Raw genomic sequence first — 12,947 nt, 5'->3', positions numbered from 1 at the left:
CTTTCCCGGTTTGCTCTCTCGTTCCCGGAACCCCGAGCAAGCAGGTCTCCTTCCCTGCGGTTTGCAGGGGGTTCGGGAACGCGAGAGCAAACCGCGGCGAAGCTGGTCTCCTTTCTGGTTTGCTCTCTCGTTCCCCGAACCCCGAGCAAGCTGGTCTCCTTTCCTGCGGTTTGCAGAGGGGTTCGGGGAACGCGAGAGCAAACCGCGGCGAAGCTGGTCTCCTTTCCCGGTTTGCTCTCCCGTTCCCCGAACCCCCCCTTGAAGCCGCCCAACAGCGCTGCAGTGTGGCCACATCTAACACCACTTGCAGCGCTGGTTGCTGTAAGTGTGGCCACTCTGCGGCGCTGGCCCTATACAGCTGTACTAATACAGCTGTAACAACCAGCGCTGCAAAATTTTAGATGTAGACATGGCCTAAGGTTTGACCATCACTGGGAATTAAAAATTCGGTGACAATTTCCGTAAGGGCAGTGTGCTGTGTTCCAGTTTGAATGTTCGCATTCTATCTAAATCCCACCTGAGGCTTTCATCTCTTGTCCTAATCTGGTGTGTGGTATTGCTGTGCACTGTTAAACAGCTACCATGCCCCTCCCCAATCCTCCCCAGAGCTGGCTGCATTTCACTGGTGGGAGACGTGATTGTTGGGTCTTTGCTAAGGGTCTGGAAAAGCGCTGCAGGAGGAAAAGCAATACAATGCTGAGGTCTGATATGAGCTGACCTTTGGCTGGCTATCCCTTTGGACACAGTCATCTCAGTATAGCTGGACCCTCGACACAGCCGCACTGATTTATGGACTCAATGAGGAGACATGAGCAATCACATGAAGAAGTTTCCATTAAATTGGCATGGGAATAATTGAGTGATGCTTTTATGCCTCTCCGGCTCTCCATGGTGATGGCTGTGTCAGTAGAGCCCCTCGGCTCTCACCCGATGGAGAAAAGGGCTTTGTGCCTTTTTAGCAGGGCAGAGGAAGTGTTCTGGCAAACAGGCACCACAGGCTGATGTCGATAACTGCTCAGCATTTGGACTCCGGGCTGCCTACAGTCTGTATTGCTGAGGACAGCCCGGGAGGAGGCAGGCTTGGTTTACAAACAGTGTTCCAAGCAGGTGCAATTCACCTTCTGTATTGATCCATTCAGGGAGGAGACATCAGCCAGCCTCAGGATGGTGCCACGGGGCAGGCCCTTCCCGATTGCTATGCTGGAAACCTCCCCAGGCATCAGAGTGCGGTTCCAGATGGCAAAGCCAGCCAGGCGTCCCACAAAGGCTTCTGAGGGGTCAAACCCACCCCCAACCACATCCTGCTCCTGACCCAGAACAAGCGACCCGCCAGGGGGGATCTCATAGCCCTCCTGGAACTTGGAGCCTGTGGATGCCAGTCTCCTGTCCACATAGAACCAGTACTTGCCTTGGATGGAGGACCAGATGACACACATGTGGTGCCATCTGCCATCCAGGAGCTGCCCCACCGGCAGCTCCTGGAAAGCTGGGTCACCGATGACGAAGTGGATGGAGGCCAGGGCTGCGGTGTTCCGGCCGTGCAGGACAAGCTTGTTATCATTCTCCTCCGTGGCATAGGACAGGATGGTGCCCAGGGAGCGAGCGTGGGTGCTCACCCAGCTGCAGACCGACAGCTCGTGCAGGCCAGTCTGGAACCCCTGGCCGAAGGTGGCAAGGTTTTCAGTAGAAGCGTTGGGGAAAAGCAGCATGGAATCCACATTGCAAACTGGAGAGGGGAGAGAGAAAGCCACAGTCACTGCCTGTCCCGAGCACATAGGGCTGCTGCTTATGCATGCATTGTGACAATGGACCAGCCTCCTGTCCCCCCTTTTCCCCCATAAGAACATAAGAATGGCCATAGTGGGTCAGACCAATGGTCTATCTAGCCCAGTATCCTGTCTTCTAACAGTGGCCAACACCAGGTGCCCCAGAGGGAATGAACAGAACAGATAATCATCAAGTCTTCTATCCCATCACCCATTCCCAGTTTCTAACAAACAGAAGGACACCGTCCCTACCCATCCTGGCTAATAGCCATTGATGGACCTATCCTCCATGAACTTATCTAGTTCTTTTTTGAACCCTTTACAGTCTTGGCCTTCACAACATCCTCTGGCTAAGAGTTCCATAGACTGACTGTATGCTGTGTAAAGAAATACTTTCTTTTGTTGGTTTTAAACCTGCTGCCTATTAATTTCATTTGGTGACCCCTAGTTCTTGTGCTATAAGAAGGAGTAAATAACACTTCCTTATTTACTTTCTCCACACCAGTCATGATTTTATAGACCTCTATCATATCCCCCCTTAGTTGTCTCTTTTCCAAGCTGAAAGTCCCAGTCTTATTAATCTCTCCTCATATGGAAGCTGTTCCATACCCTTAATCATTTTTTGTCCTTTTCTGAACTTTTTCCAGTTCCAATGTATGTTTTTTGAAATGGGGCAACCACATTTGCATGCAGTATTCAAGATGTGGGCGTACCCTGGATTTATATGGAAGCAATATGATATTTTCTGTCTTATTATCTATCCCTTTCTTAATGATTCCCAACATTCTGTTTGATTTTATGACTGCCGCTGCACACTGAGTGGATGTTTTCAGAGAACTATCCACAATGACGCCAAGATCTCTTTCTTCAGCGGTAACAGCTAATTTAGAGCCCAGCATTTTATATGATAGTCGGGAATATGTTTTCCAATATGCATTACTTTGCATTTATCAACATTGAATTTCACCTGCTATTTTGTTGCTTGGGCACCCAGTTTTGAGAGATCCTTTTGTAGTTCTTCACAGTCTGCTTTGGACTTCACTATCTTGAGTAGTTTTGTATCATCTGCAAATTTTGCCACCTCACTGTTTACTCCTTTTTTCAGATCATTTATGAATACGTTGTACAGCACTGGTCCCAGTACAGACCCCTGGGGGACACCACTATTTACCTCTCTCCATTCTGAAAACTGACCATTTATTTCTACCTTTTGTTTCCTATCTTTTAACAAGTTGCCAGTCCATGAGAGGACCTTCCCTCTTATCCCATGACAGCTTACTTTGCTTAAGAGCCTTTGGTGAGGGACCTTGTCAAAGGCTGTCTGAAAATCTAAGTACGCTATGTCCACTGGATCCCCCTTGTCCACATGCTTGTTGACCTCCTCAAAGAATCCTAGCAGATTGCTGAGGCATGATTTCCCTTTATCAAAACCATGTTGACCCTTCCCCAACAAATAACGTTAATCTATGTGTCTGACAATTTTGTTCTTTACTATAGTTTTAACCAGTTTGCCCAGTACTGAAGTCAGGCTTACTGGCCTGTAATTGCTGGGATCACCTCTGGAGCCCTTTTTAAAAAGTGGTGTCACATTAGCTATCCTCCAGTCATTTGGTGCAGAAGCTGATTTAAATGATAGGTTACAGATGACAGTTAGTAGTTCTGCAATTTCACATTTGAGTTCCTTCAGAACTCTTGAGTGATACCATCTGGTCCTGGTGACTTATTATTGTTTGGTGACCCCGCCGTACCTGAGGGTCAGTCAAGGACAGCTCTTCCCGCCCCCCCCAGCTGTCTGAGCACGGTGATCATGCAATTAGACACCCTCCCTTTCACCTGGCATAGGAGCTGCCTTGCAGGCAGCCCCATGTATTTCCCCCCCACACCTCATCTAGATAATAATTCCTAGTGCCTCCCTCTGGGAAACCCCGGGTGCTTCATGAACATGACACACAGGGAGGCAAAGGGCCAGGTTTTCAGTGGTACTGAGTCGTTCTGGCTGCTCCACAACTCAGATGAATCAGCTAGCCCCAAGTCACCCATGGAGTCTGTGCCAGAGCTGGGCCTAGCTAGAACCCAGATCCCTCAGGCCACCCTCCCACTCCTAGCAGGCACAATTGCAGGCATGGCAGCACCTTGCATGAGACAGAATTTGGGGCCATCAGTCATTGTCCCAGAATAGCACTGCTGGAGGTGACATGAGTGAGCTGGCTGGGGGGCAGCACCCCCAGCCCCACCCCCTTCCTCAAACCCCAGCAGCATAGTGTAGCATGGCCATCACTAACCTCCCCCCTGCCCGGCATGTCAGCAGGCAGTGAGCTAGGCTGGCCGGTGGAGAAAGGATGCAGCCATGGATATTGTTATTTGCACTATGATTCAGCCAGGAAGAAGCTTGCACCCTTCTTGCAAGACCTGTCTGGTTGCCTCCTGCTCAACCTTGCGGGGTCCCAGGTGTCATGAGCTGTCCTGCAAATCCCTGCTGAGTTGTTACTTCCCCCTGCAGAACTGCAGTATTTCAATGAGGGCCTGTTTTCAGCTGAGCAATCCCCAGAGAGCCATGCCAACAACCCAGAGCAGGCCAGAAGTTCCTTGGTGTAGCCAGGTGGAGGGAACAAGGGGAGCGATAAAAAAAAAAAATGCCACCCGCTGCGGCGCTTTTACTCACCCGGCAGTGCTCCAGGTCTTCGGCGGCGGGCCCTTCACTTGCTCTGGGTGTCTTCGGCAGCACTGAAGGACCCGCCGCTGAAATGCCGCTGAAGACCCAGAGTGCCGCCAGGTGAGTAAAACAAAAGCGCTGCAGTGGGTGGTGCCTTTTTTTTTAATCGCTCCCCCAGGTGAGTACAAAGGCACCACGAAATTGATAAGGTGCCACTTGTACTCGGTGGGGGAGCGGCCGCTTCCCCGCTCCCTCCCTAGCTACGCTACTGTGTGGGGGAGGGGGAGAGCAGGGGCAGGAATAGGCGGAGCGAGGGTGGAAAGAGGTGGGATGGGGTGGGGTCTTGGGAGAAGGGGTGGAGTGGGGGCAGGGCCTGGGATGGAGTAGGGGTTGAACACCTCCCGTGGAAATCAGAAAGTTGGCTCCTGTGCTGGGAACTTCAATTCATAACTTTGCAAGGGACTAAACATCATGGACTTGATAAAGGCATTGGATTTGAGGCTTCTTACAACAACCTGTAACTCACTAATCCGCTTCCTCGCTCCTTCTCTCCCACCCAACCCGTTTTTGTCCTACAACTACAAGGGTGTTAACGGGCCACTTCCCCTAGAATGGTCCCTTGGAATATGTACTAACTACTTCTGCTAAACTATCTGCTCCACCTTATATTTAGCTGTGACACTGAGTGCCTTTCCCAGCCCGGAGGAAGAGCTCTGTTTGGCTTGAAAGCTTGTCTCTCTCACGCACAGGAGTGGGCCCAATAACAGATATCCCCTCCCCCACCATGTCTCTCTAAGGGCACGGCTACACTTGTGGGTGTAGAGCGCTTTGAGTTAAACCAGCCTTCCTAGAGTGCGGTAGGGAAAGCGCTGCAGTCTTTCCACACTGACAGCTGACAGCACAGTGGCGTGGCCACATTAGCAGCTCTTGCAATGCCACAGAGAGCAGTGCATTGTGGTAGCTATCCCAGCATGCAAGTGGCTGCAACATGCTTTTCAAATGGGGTGGAGGTGGGGTGGAGTGTGACAGGGAGTGTGTTGTGTGTATGTGGGGGGAGAAAGAGTGGGTTTTGGGGGGGCTGAGAGCATGTCAGCATGCTGTCTTGTAAGTTCAGACAGCAGCAGACCTCCCCTTCCCCCCCACCCCCGGCCTCTCTCTCTCACACACAGCCAGGACTGGCTCTAGACACCAGCCTACCAAGCACATGCTTGGGGTGGCACCTTGGGACGGGGTGACACTCGGGGTTTGTTTTTGGTTCAGCTGGGCGGTGCTGGGGGGAGGCGGGGCTTGGGAGGCGTGGCACTGTGCTGGGGGGCGGGGACTTGGGCGGCGCTTGACAGAGGCAGGTTTCAGCAACACGGCGTGACGCTCGGGGGGCAGGGCGACACTCTTTGTTTTCGCTTGGGGCGGCAAAAATGTTAGACCCGGCCCTGCACACAGCATTCCACAGTAATGGCTGCTTTGTCTCGGAGCAGATAAGCAGCTGGCTGTCAAACAGAGCTTTCAAAGGGCATATCCAAAACAAGACAAGAGTGGCCACTTGACTTAAGGGGATTATGAGACTTTTCTGGAGGCCAATCAGAGCACAGTAATGCAACACCCCTTTCACACTGGCACTGCAGCACTCCAGCGGGGGCGCAGCAAACGTTATTCCACTCACTGAGAAGTACTAGCCGTGGAGTCGGAGCGCTCTACGTGCCTTGCCAGTGTGGACGGGTAGCGAGCTAGGGCATCCGGGGCTCATTTAATGCGCTGTAACTCACAAGTGTAGCCAAGCCCTAAGATTCTGGGACCCACATGGCAACACCACCAGTGATCACACCAATGTCGGCCCAGAGCAGGGCAGCGGATGAACCTTTGTGGAGCAACAGTGCCACCCAGTGGCTGCTCTACAATCCCTCGGGCCTGCTCGGTTTCCGACTGACAGTGATGCTGCACTAGTTGGGGCGACAGCGCAGCGCTTCGTCTGAGAGCCTCATGCCAGTGGATCCACCCAGCCTCATGGTTTAACTGACTCAATGAACCCTCCACTCGGCCAGCTGCCCTCCCTTCCTCTGGAAAGCCTCCCTTGTCAGGTCTATGTCATGGTCCTGTTTGATGTTGGAGAGGCCGTGGAGATGGAGGGAACAGGGGTGTAACACCTGTTTGGGTGCAAAAGAAGAGACGCAGCTCGGTCATGGCAATAGCTCAGGGGTTTGGGGAGATGGGATGATCTCTCAGCCCCTGCCAAGGCGGACAAAGAAAGATCCCCAAAGGCTGCAGGCATCCTAACAAGAAAGCATCACCAGGAATAGCTACTTCTGAGCTCACCTGTCCACTGGCCCTAGCCCTCCCAGAGGCCTGCTGTTTATGGTGGAGCCAAAGGCCTGGACAAGAAGTTTAAACTTGATACAGGAGACAAGGGGGAGGCAGCAAAGGACCCTGAGTATTCAAGGCTGCAGAGAGATCAGGGAGGCTGAGGAAGGAACAGAAGCCCAGAGGTGATGCAGCGACAGCAAAGTCTCTGTTCCAGGAGCTTAGACTACTAGGAGAGACAGGAGTCACAGGCTGGGTGGTTGGGATGGGTTTTTTGGTGGATGGCGCATCCTACCAGGGACTTGTCCATTGAGGGAGAGGAGCCAGGGAAGGGAGGGAGAGGGGCTGAGGGCAAGGGTGACTAGGTTTGGGGGTCAGAAGTGGAGATTAACTGAGAGATCTCAGAGTCCATGAGCAGGATCCAGAAGGAGAGGGGGAAGGGGAGAAGTTCACACCATCTCTTGTCCAGTCGACTCTCTTCAGTGCCCACTCTCAGCAGAGCAGGATTCCGAAAGGCCCAGAGAGCGGCTTGCCTGGTGCCCTGGAGATCCCCCTTACAGAGCCAGCCTGAGCTTGAAATTCCAGGGACAGTCCCCGTAGCAATGCTGCTGGTGAGACCCCCGAGTGACCCTCTCCAGCAGAGCCTGCTGGCTCCATTGCTACATCCGCTAAGCTCCTCCATTGCTACATCTCCTCCAGGGCTTCCCGCACAGCCCCCCTGAGACTCTTCCCCCTCTGGGCTCTCCATTCCTCGCTCCGTGATGGTGGGGACATGCTGCAGAGTTGCAAAGCAGGACTGAAGCCAGTCAATGCCAGAGGGGAAGAGAACTCAGCAGTCTAAGATCTGTCAGCTTTCCTGGGCACTGAGAGCCCAGTACTACTCAGCTGCCTGTGAAACCCTGTCAGGGCGAGCAGAGAGATCCTGAACAGCACTGTCCGGTGCACATGGGAGCAGAATGGGGCTAAGTCTGAGATGGAGCATAAAAACCCAATAGAAAATCCTGCTTCATGCATGTGGGAAAATATCAACGCTCCCAACTTCCAACCCCCCTAGTGCAATTCCCAGCCGGCTTGGCTGGTGCTTCAAAACCCAGCACGATCTATAAAAGAAGCCGAGTTGGTCCAGCACATTTTGGGTGATGTGTGGCCAGCCTTTCTGATGGGAACTGATGGGTAAGGTGGTTTATTTATGGTTGGTGTTTTAAGAATGACAACACAACTGACCAGCTTGGCTGCTGAAACCTTCCAAAAATCTCTGCACAGTGCATAGGGCCTGAATTCTCACTGACACTACAGCCATCTAGATCACTCTGGCAGCATAAAGGGGCCTAAAGGGGGTGGGGAGTTACATTTACCCTTTATGCTGCCAGAATGGTACAAGGGTGCCCTAGCACAACTGAGAATTCAGGCCTGGCCCTGGAAAAGTTCAGCCCCAAAGGAATTTGTTTGTCAAAATTATGAGCAGCTGACAAAAGGGGGGTTAGAATGGAAGTTGTACGTTGCCCCCATCACCTATAGAAAGCGTTCCCAGGCACCTGCTGTAATGCAGCGTATGTGCCCTATATTGCACATGCCACATGCGCACAATTACATGTAAAAAGAATGTTAAAAGAACATAAGGACAGCCATACTGGGTCAGCCCAATGATCCATCCAGCCCAGTATCCTGTCTTCCAATAGTGGCCAGTGCCAGGTGCTTCAGAGGGAATGAATAGAACAGGGCAATTTATCAAGTGATCCATCCCCTGTCGCCCAGGCCCAGCTTCTGGCAGTCAGAGGTTTAGGGACACCCAAAGCATGGGGTTGCGTCCCTGACCAGCTTGGCTAATAGCCAGTGATGGACCTATCCTCTGTGAGCTTATCTAATTCTTTTTTGAACCCAGTTATACTTTTGGCCTTCACAACATCCCCTTGCAATGAGTTCCACAGGTTGACTGTGCCTGTGCATTGTGTGAAGAAGTATTTCCTTTTGTTTGTTTTAAACATGCTACCTGTTGATTTCCTTGGTTGACGCCTCATTCCTGCCTTGGGCAAAGGGGTAAATAACACTTCTCTATTTACTTTCTTCAGCCCATGCATGATTTTATACCTCTATCATAACGTTCTTCAGGCTGTAAAGCCCAGCACTTGAAAATTAGGAAATATCTGATTTAGAGTTGCTCACACAACCCTAATTTGGCCCCACGTGCGGAAAAATAGGCATGTGGGCATATGGCATATGGACAGAGGGGTGAATTACGTTTGCAAAGGCAACCACAGACTTGACATTTCCTAACTTCCAAGTGCTGGATTTTGCAGCCTAAATAATGTAGGACTTTAAACATTTTCTTTGTATGTAATATCCTAGGTTATTTTTAAAAGGCAAAATAAAGCCAGATTCTGTTATGTGCAACTAACACAAGCTCCCCATCATGCATCAGTGTCAACTTTCAGCGCTACACCGCAGCCTGCTACCATTCGACATGCAAGTCTAACTACATTAGCTAGCAGCAAAGAGAAGGCTGTAATCCTGGGGAGAACGGTTTGCTGACACCATGTGTTGGGTCCAGGGGATGGTCAGGAGGAGTCCAACCTAGCTCTCTCTTTCTTCCCGGGACAAAGAAAAGGCACCTCTCTAGCCTGAGGGGTTTGGGTCTGCTGAAGATCAAAGGCCTGCTGCAAGCAATGGAGGGCTGAGCTTTCCTTCTACAAAAGCACCCCCTAGCATAACATCATGTGGGTATGTGTGCTGGGGGAGACAGAGAGAATGTAAACATCTCAACATACTTGTGCCTGGCTTCTCAGGTGACAGTGACTGCAGCTGCTCTTGTGAGATCTTGGCAACCCTGCGGAGCTGCTGCCTGGCAGCTTGTGGCTCTGACACAGTGAGTGTCTCTGGCTGTCTCTCCTGCCCGGGGGTCTTATTGCCATGGAACAGGCTACTCTGCAGCCTCCTCTTTGCAGCCTGGGCCAGGAGCTGCTGCCTCTTCTCCCCTAGCTTCTTCCTTTGTTTGTGCTTGGCATGCAGCTTCTTCACGTTTTGTCCCTGGCTTCCCCCTGCCTCCGGCAGCTTGTCCTGGGGTGTCTGGTTCAGTCGTTGGGCCACAGCCAGCTCATGGTGCCCAGATGCCAGGACCTCCTTGTGCAGCATGTTCTTCAGCTGCTGCTCCAGAGCCTCCAGTTTGGTTCCCTGGCTCCGACTGGTCTCCCGCTGGCTCTCCAGCTCTTTCTGTAGGGTGTTCCTGCTGGCGCGCAGGGCGGTGAGGTCCACCATGTGGCCTGCAGTCTGCAGGGTTAGGTTGGACAGGAGAGTGCTCTGCTGTAGCCTCTCCACAGAGCTCTGCTTGTGGCTTTCACTCAGGGACTCAGCCAACAACGAAAGTTTAGAAGCCAGCTTTTTGGTTCTTCTCTGCAGCTTCTTCATCCAGGTTTTCAAAGAGCCCAGGTCCTCCTGCAGGGCGGCATGCGATACGTTGAGAGCAGCCGCAACAGTGTCGTACTGATCCGCCAGATACTGGAACCTGGTGTCGATGTTATAGGAAATGTTGTAGTTCCCGGCAATCCCCTGAAGACGCAGCAGTGTCACCTCCTGAAACCGACGAAACTGCAAAACACCCAGAACCCTGAATGATTCCCAGCACTTAGATCAGGGATTGTTTCTGGGCAGGGATGCTGAACACTTGCAAATCAACCCTCCACAACCCCAGGGACTTCAGCAACTCTTGGACCACTGGGGAAAACTGACACACAAGCATTAAGGGGTAATCTTTCACATGGGGCCTCTAATTGTGGTTGCTTTGGTTGTGGTCAGCTCCCACTGACTGCATATTGGAACCACCCCCAAGGGGTCTCACACTGAGCACCTTCACCCAGAGCCACCCCAAATCTGATGCCACTTTTATAACTAAGAACCAGAATCTAGGGCCAAAGGCCCCCCAGGCAGAGCTGGGCCTGGAATCCGGCCCTTATCTACATAACCAGACCTCTCCAGCTGAAATTCAGCAATTGGGTGAGCCATGTGCCACAGAGTCTAGAGAAACCAGGTATTGCCTTCACACAGGACTGCCGGCTGGAAAATGCAAAATAATATCAAAATGCTCCGTAACTCAGGTCTGCGTTGCCCTTTATAGCTCGCAGGCTGCTAACCCAGACACTTCCCAGGAACTCAGCCCACTCTCTGACTGGGGACTATCGTGCCCTCACTGGAGACTGGATTTGATGACCTAGTCAGTGTTCTCCCATTTCTAGTTTCTGGGACACTACGTACATGTGATCCACAGGGCCGGCTCCAGGCACCAGTGAAGGAAGCAGGTGCTTGGGGCGGCCAATACAAAGGGGGCAGCACTCCATACGGTATCAGGGCGGAACCACCAGGTCTTCAGCGGCGGGTCCCTCAATCCCTCTCTTCCTCTTTGAGCTGCCACGAAAGTGCCACCAAAGAAGAAGAGAGGGAATGAAGGACCTGCTGCCAAACTGCCGCCGAAGAATGGAGCGGCAACTGAGCAGCAGCCGAAGTGTTGCCGATCAGCTTTTTTTTTTGGGCTGCTTAGGGAGGCAGAAAAGCTGGAGCTGGCCCTGGTGTTCCATACACACATCGTGGAAACTGGATCATTTACACTTTGGTCACTATAACCCTGACTCTTTGCTCCTGTGACCCCCTGGACTCCCCGACATACCAAGCCCAGGGGGTCCCCAGCCAAATCTTCACAGGACAGAGACATTTCTCCCTGCAGTCTTGTCCTCTGATAACTCACAAAGGGGGCCTGGGTCTGCTGTGCAAATCAGAGAGCCCATGCCCTATTGTCGGCACTTTCCTCAGTAGAAAGAAACAGCATTCAAAAGCGAACCCCTAAAGCCTGACCCCTTGATCTAAAGTTAGACACCTCAAGAAACAGTCTGATCTGCAGCGGTGCTGAGCAGCCAGCAGCTCCCAGAGATCTAGCTGGGAAAATGCTGGGTGTGTATCTCTAATGGCTATCACAGACTCATATGTCTGCACAGACATTACAGTCTCCTCTAGGGCAACAGAGAGTCAAGACTCAGGCAAACTCCAGGCAAAGGGAGGGAAGTTTGGCTTGAGTAAAAACCATGCAAGTAAACGGTGTTGATGTTCTGTATATTCCAGGGGTGGCCGAGCCATATGTGGCTCTTTTACAGTAAAGTGCAGCTTGCAGAATCCCCCGTCACACTCCCCCATTCTCCGCCTACCACACTGGCGGTGGTGGTGGGGAGCTCAGGGTTTCTGCCCTGTGGCAGTGGCAGGGTGGTGGAGCTAGGGGCTTCTGCCCTGCAGGGAGGGGCGTCTTGGGTCTTCAGCCCCCAGGAGATGCCTGCTGGGGTTTGGGGCTTCACAGAAGCCCCTAACCCCACTACCCCACCCCAGGGTAGAAGTCCCGAGCCCCAGCAGGTAGGTCCAGCTCTCAAATGTCTGAAGATTATCCTAAGCAGCTCGGAGGGCCAGTAAGTTTGGCCACCCCGATATAGTACATCCATGTACTTCTACAGGTAAGTTCCAGTGCTGGGCCAGCTGGTGAGACAGGTACTGTAGGAACACATGGGTAGACATGCTGATATCGGAGGGATACACTGCAGACTCTTTGGAGTAAGTAGGTCTTACTCCTACTGAAGTCAGTAGGATTTGGCCCCATCTGTCCAATAACAAAGAGCCATGAATATTCACCTGCTCCTCGAGTCTCCTAAACCTTTCAAAGAATGGCTTTCTCTGGTGCCTGGTCCCGGCCTCCTGCAGCAGGCTCCCCTGCAGACACACAGCAGCAAGAAGAAGGCAAACGGGCAGCATTTTCCTCACCCAGCGCATTCGGCAGCAGAGAGCCAGGAGTCACAGAGTCTTCTGGTAGCTCCTGAAATGGAAGAATGACTTTGGTTCAGTGTCTGACTTCTGTATTCTCCTCTGCATCTCTCTCGCGGGTTTTTGTGGCTGATCTCACTGGTTTCCCCCCCGATGCAAGGGGCTTATGTTCCTCCCACCAGGCAAAAAGGAGCCTGTGGTTTCTCCTCAAAATAGATGAGATCTGCAGACTCCCTTAGCATTCCCCAGGAGCCACGTTTAGCACGGAAGCCAGCGCTTTCTTCAGGCGCAAGCTGGCTGGCGGAGGGGCTCTGCTGATGGTTAGTACTGGGGGAAGGGCAGTGTTTGCACCAGTCCTGTTTATACAAGCGCTTGACACCCCCTGGCCCAGAGTCAGCCCTGCTGGTTTATGGCCCCTTGAAAATCTCTGCATGCAGGAGGCCAGA

General features: G+C 52.3%; 1 protein-coding gene across 1 annotated transcript; it reads right to left on the bottom strand.

Moving 5' to 3' along the window:
• Positions 1 to 1,085: 1,085 nt before the first annotated feature.
• PTX4 (pentraxin 4) lies at positions 1,086 to 12,609 on the bottom strand. The gene is given in 3 exon segments (XM_030578692.1): positions 1,086 to 1,726; positions 9,480 to 10,296; positions 12,373 to 12,609. Coding segments are annotated over 3 exon segments (1,695 nt in total).
• Between the last annotated feature and the right edge of the window lie 338 nt (positions 12,610 to 12,947).

This window comes from Gopherus evgoodei, chromosome 10 (assembly GCF_007399415.2).
Source record: "Gopherus evgoodei ecotype Sinaloan lineage chromosome 10, rGopEvg1_v1.p, whole genome shotgun sequence".
Classification (NCBI taxonomy): domain Eukaryota; kingdom Metazoa; phylum Chordata; order Testudines; family Testudinidae; genus Gopherus; species Gopherus evgoodei.
This window is presented reverse-complemented; position numbering and strand designations above follow the sequence as displayed.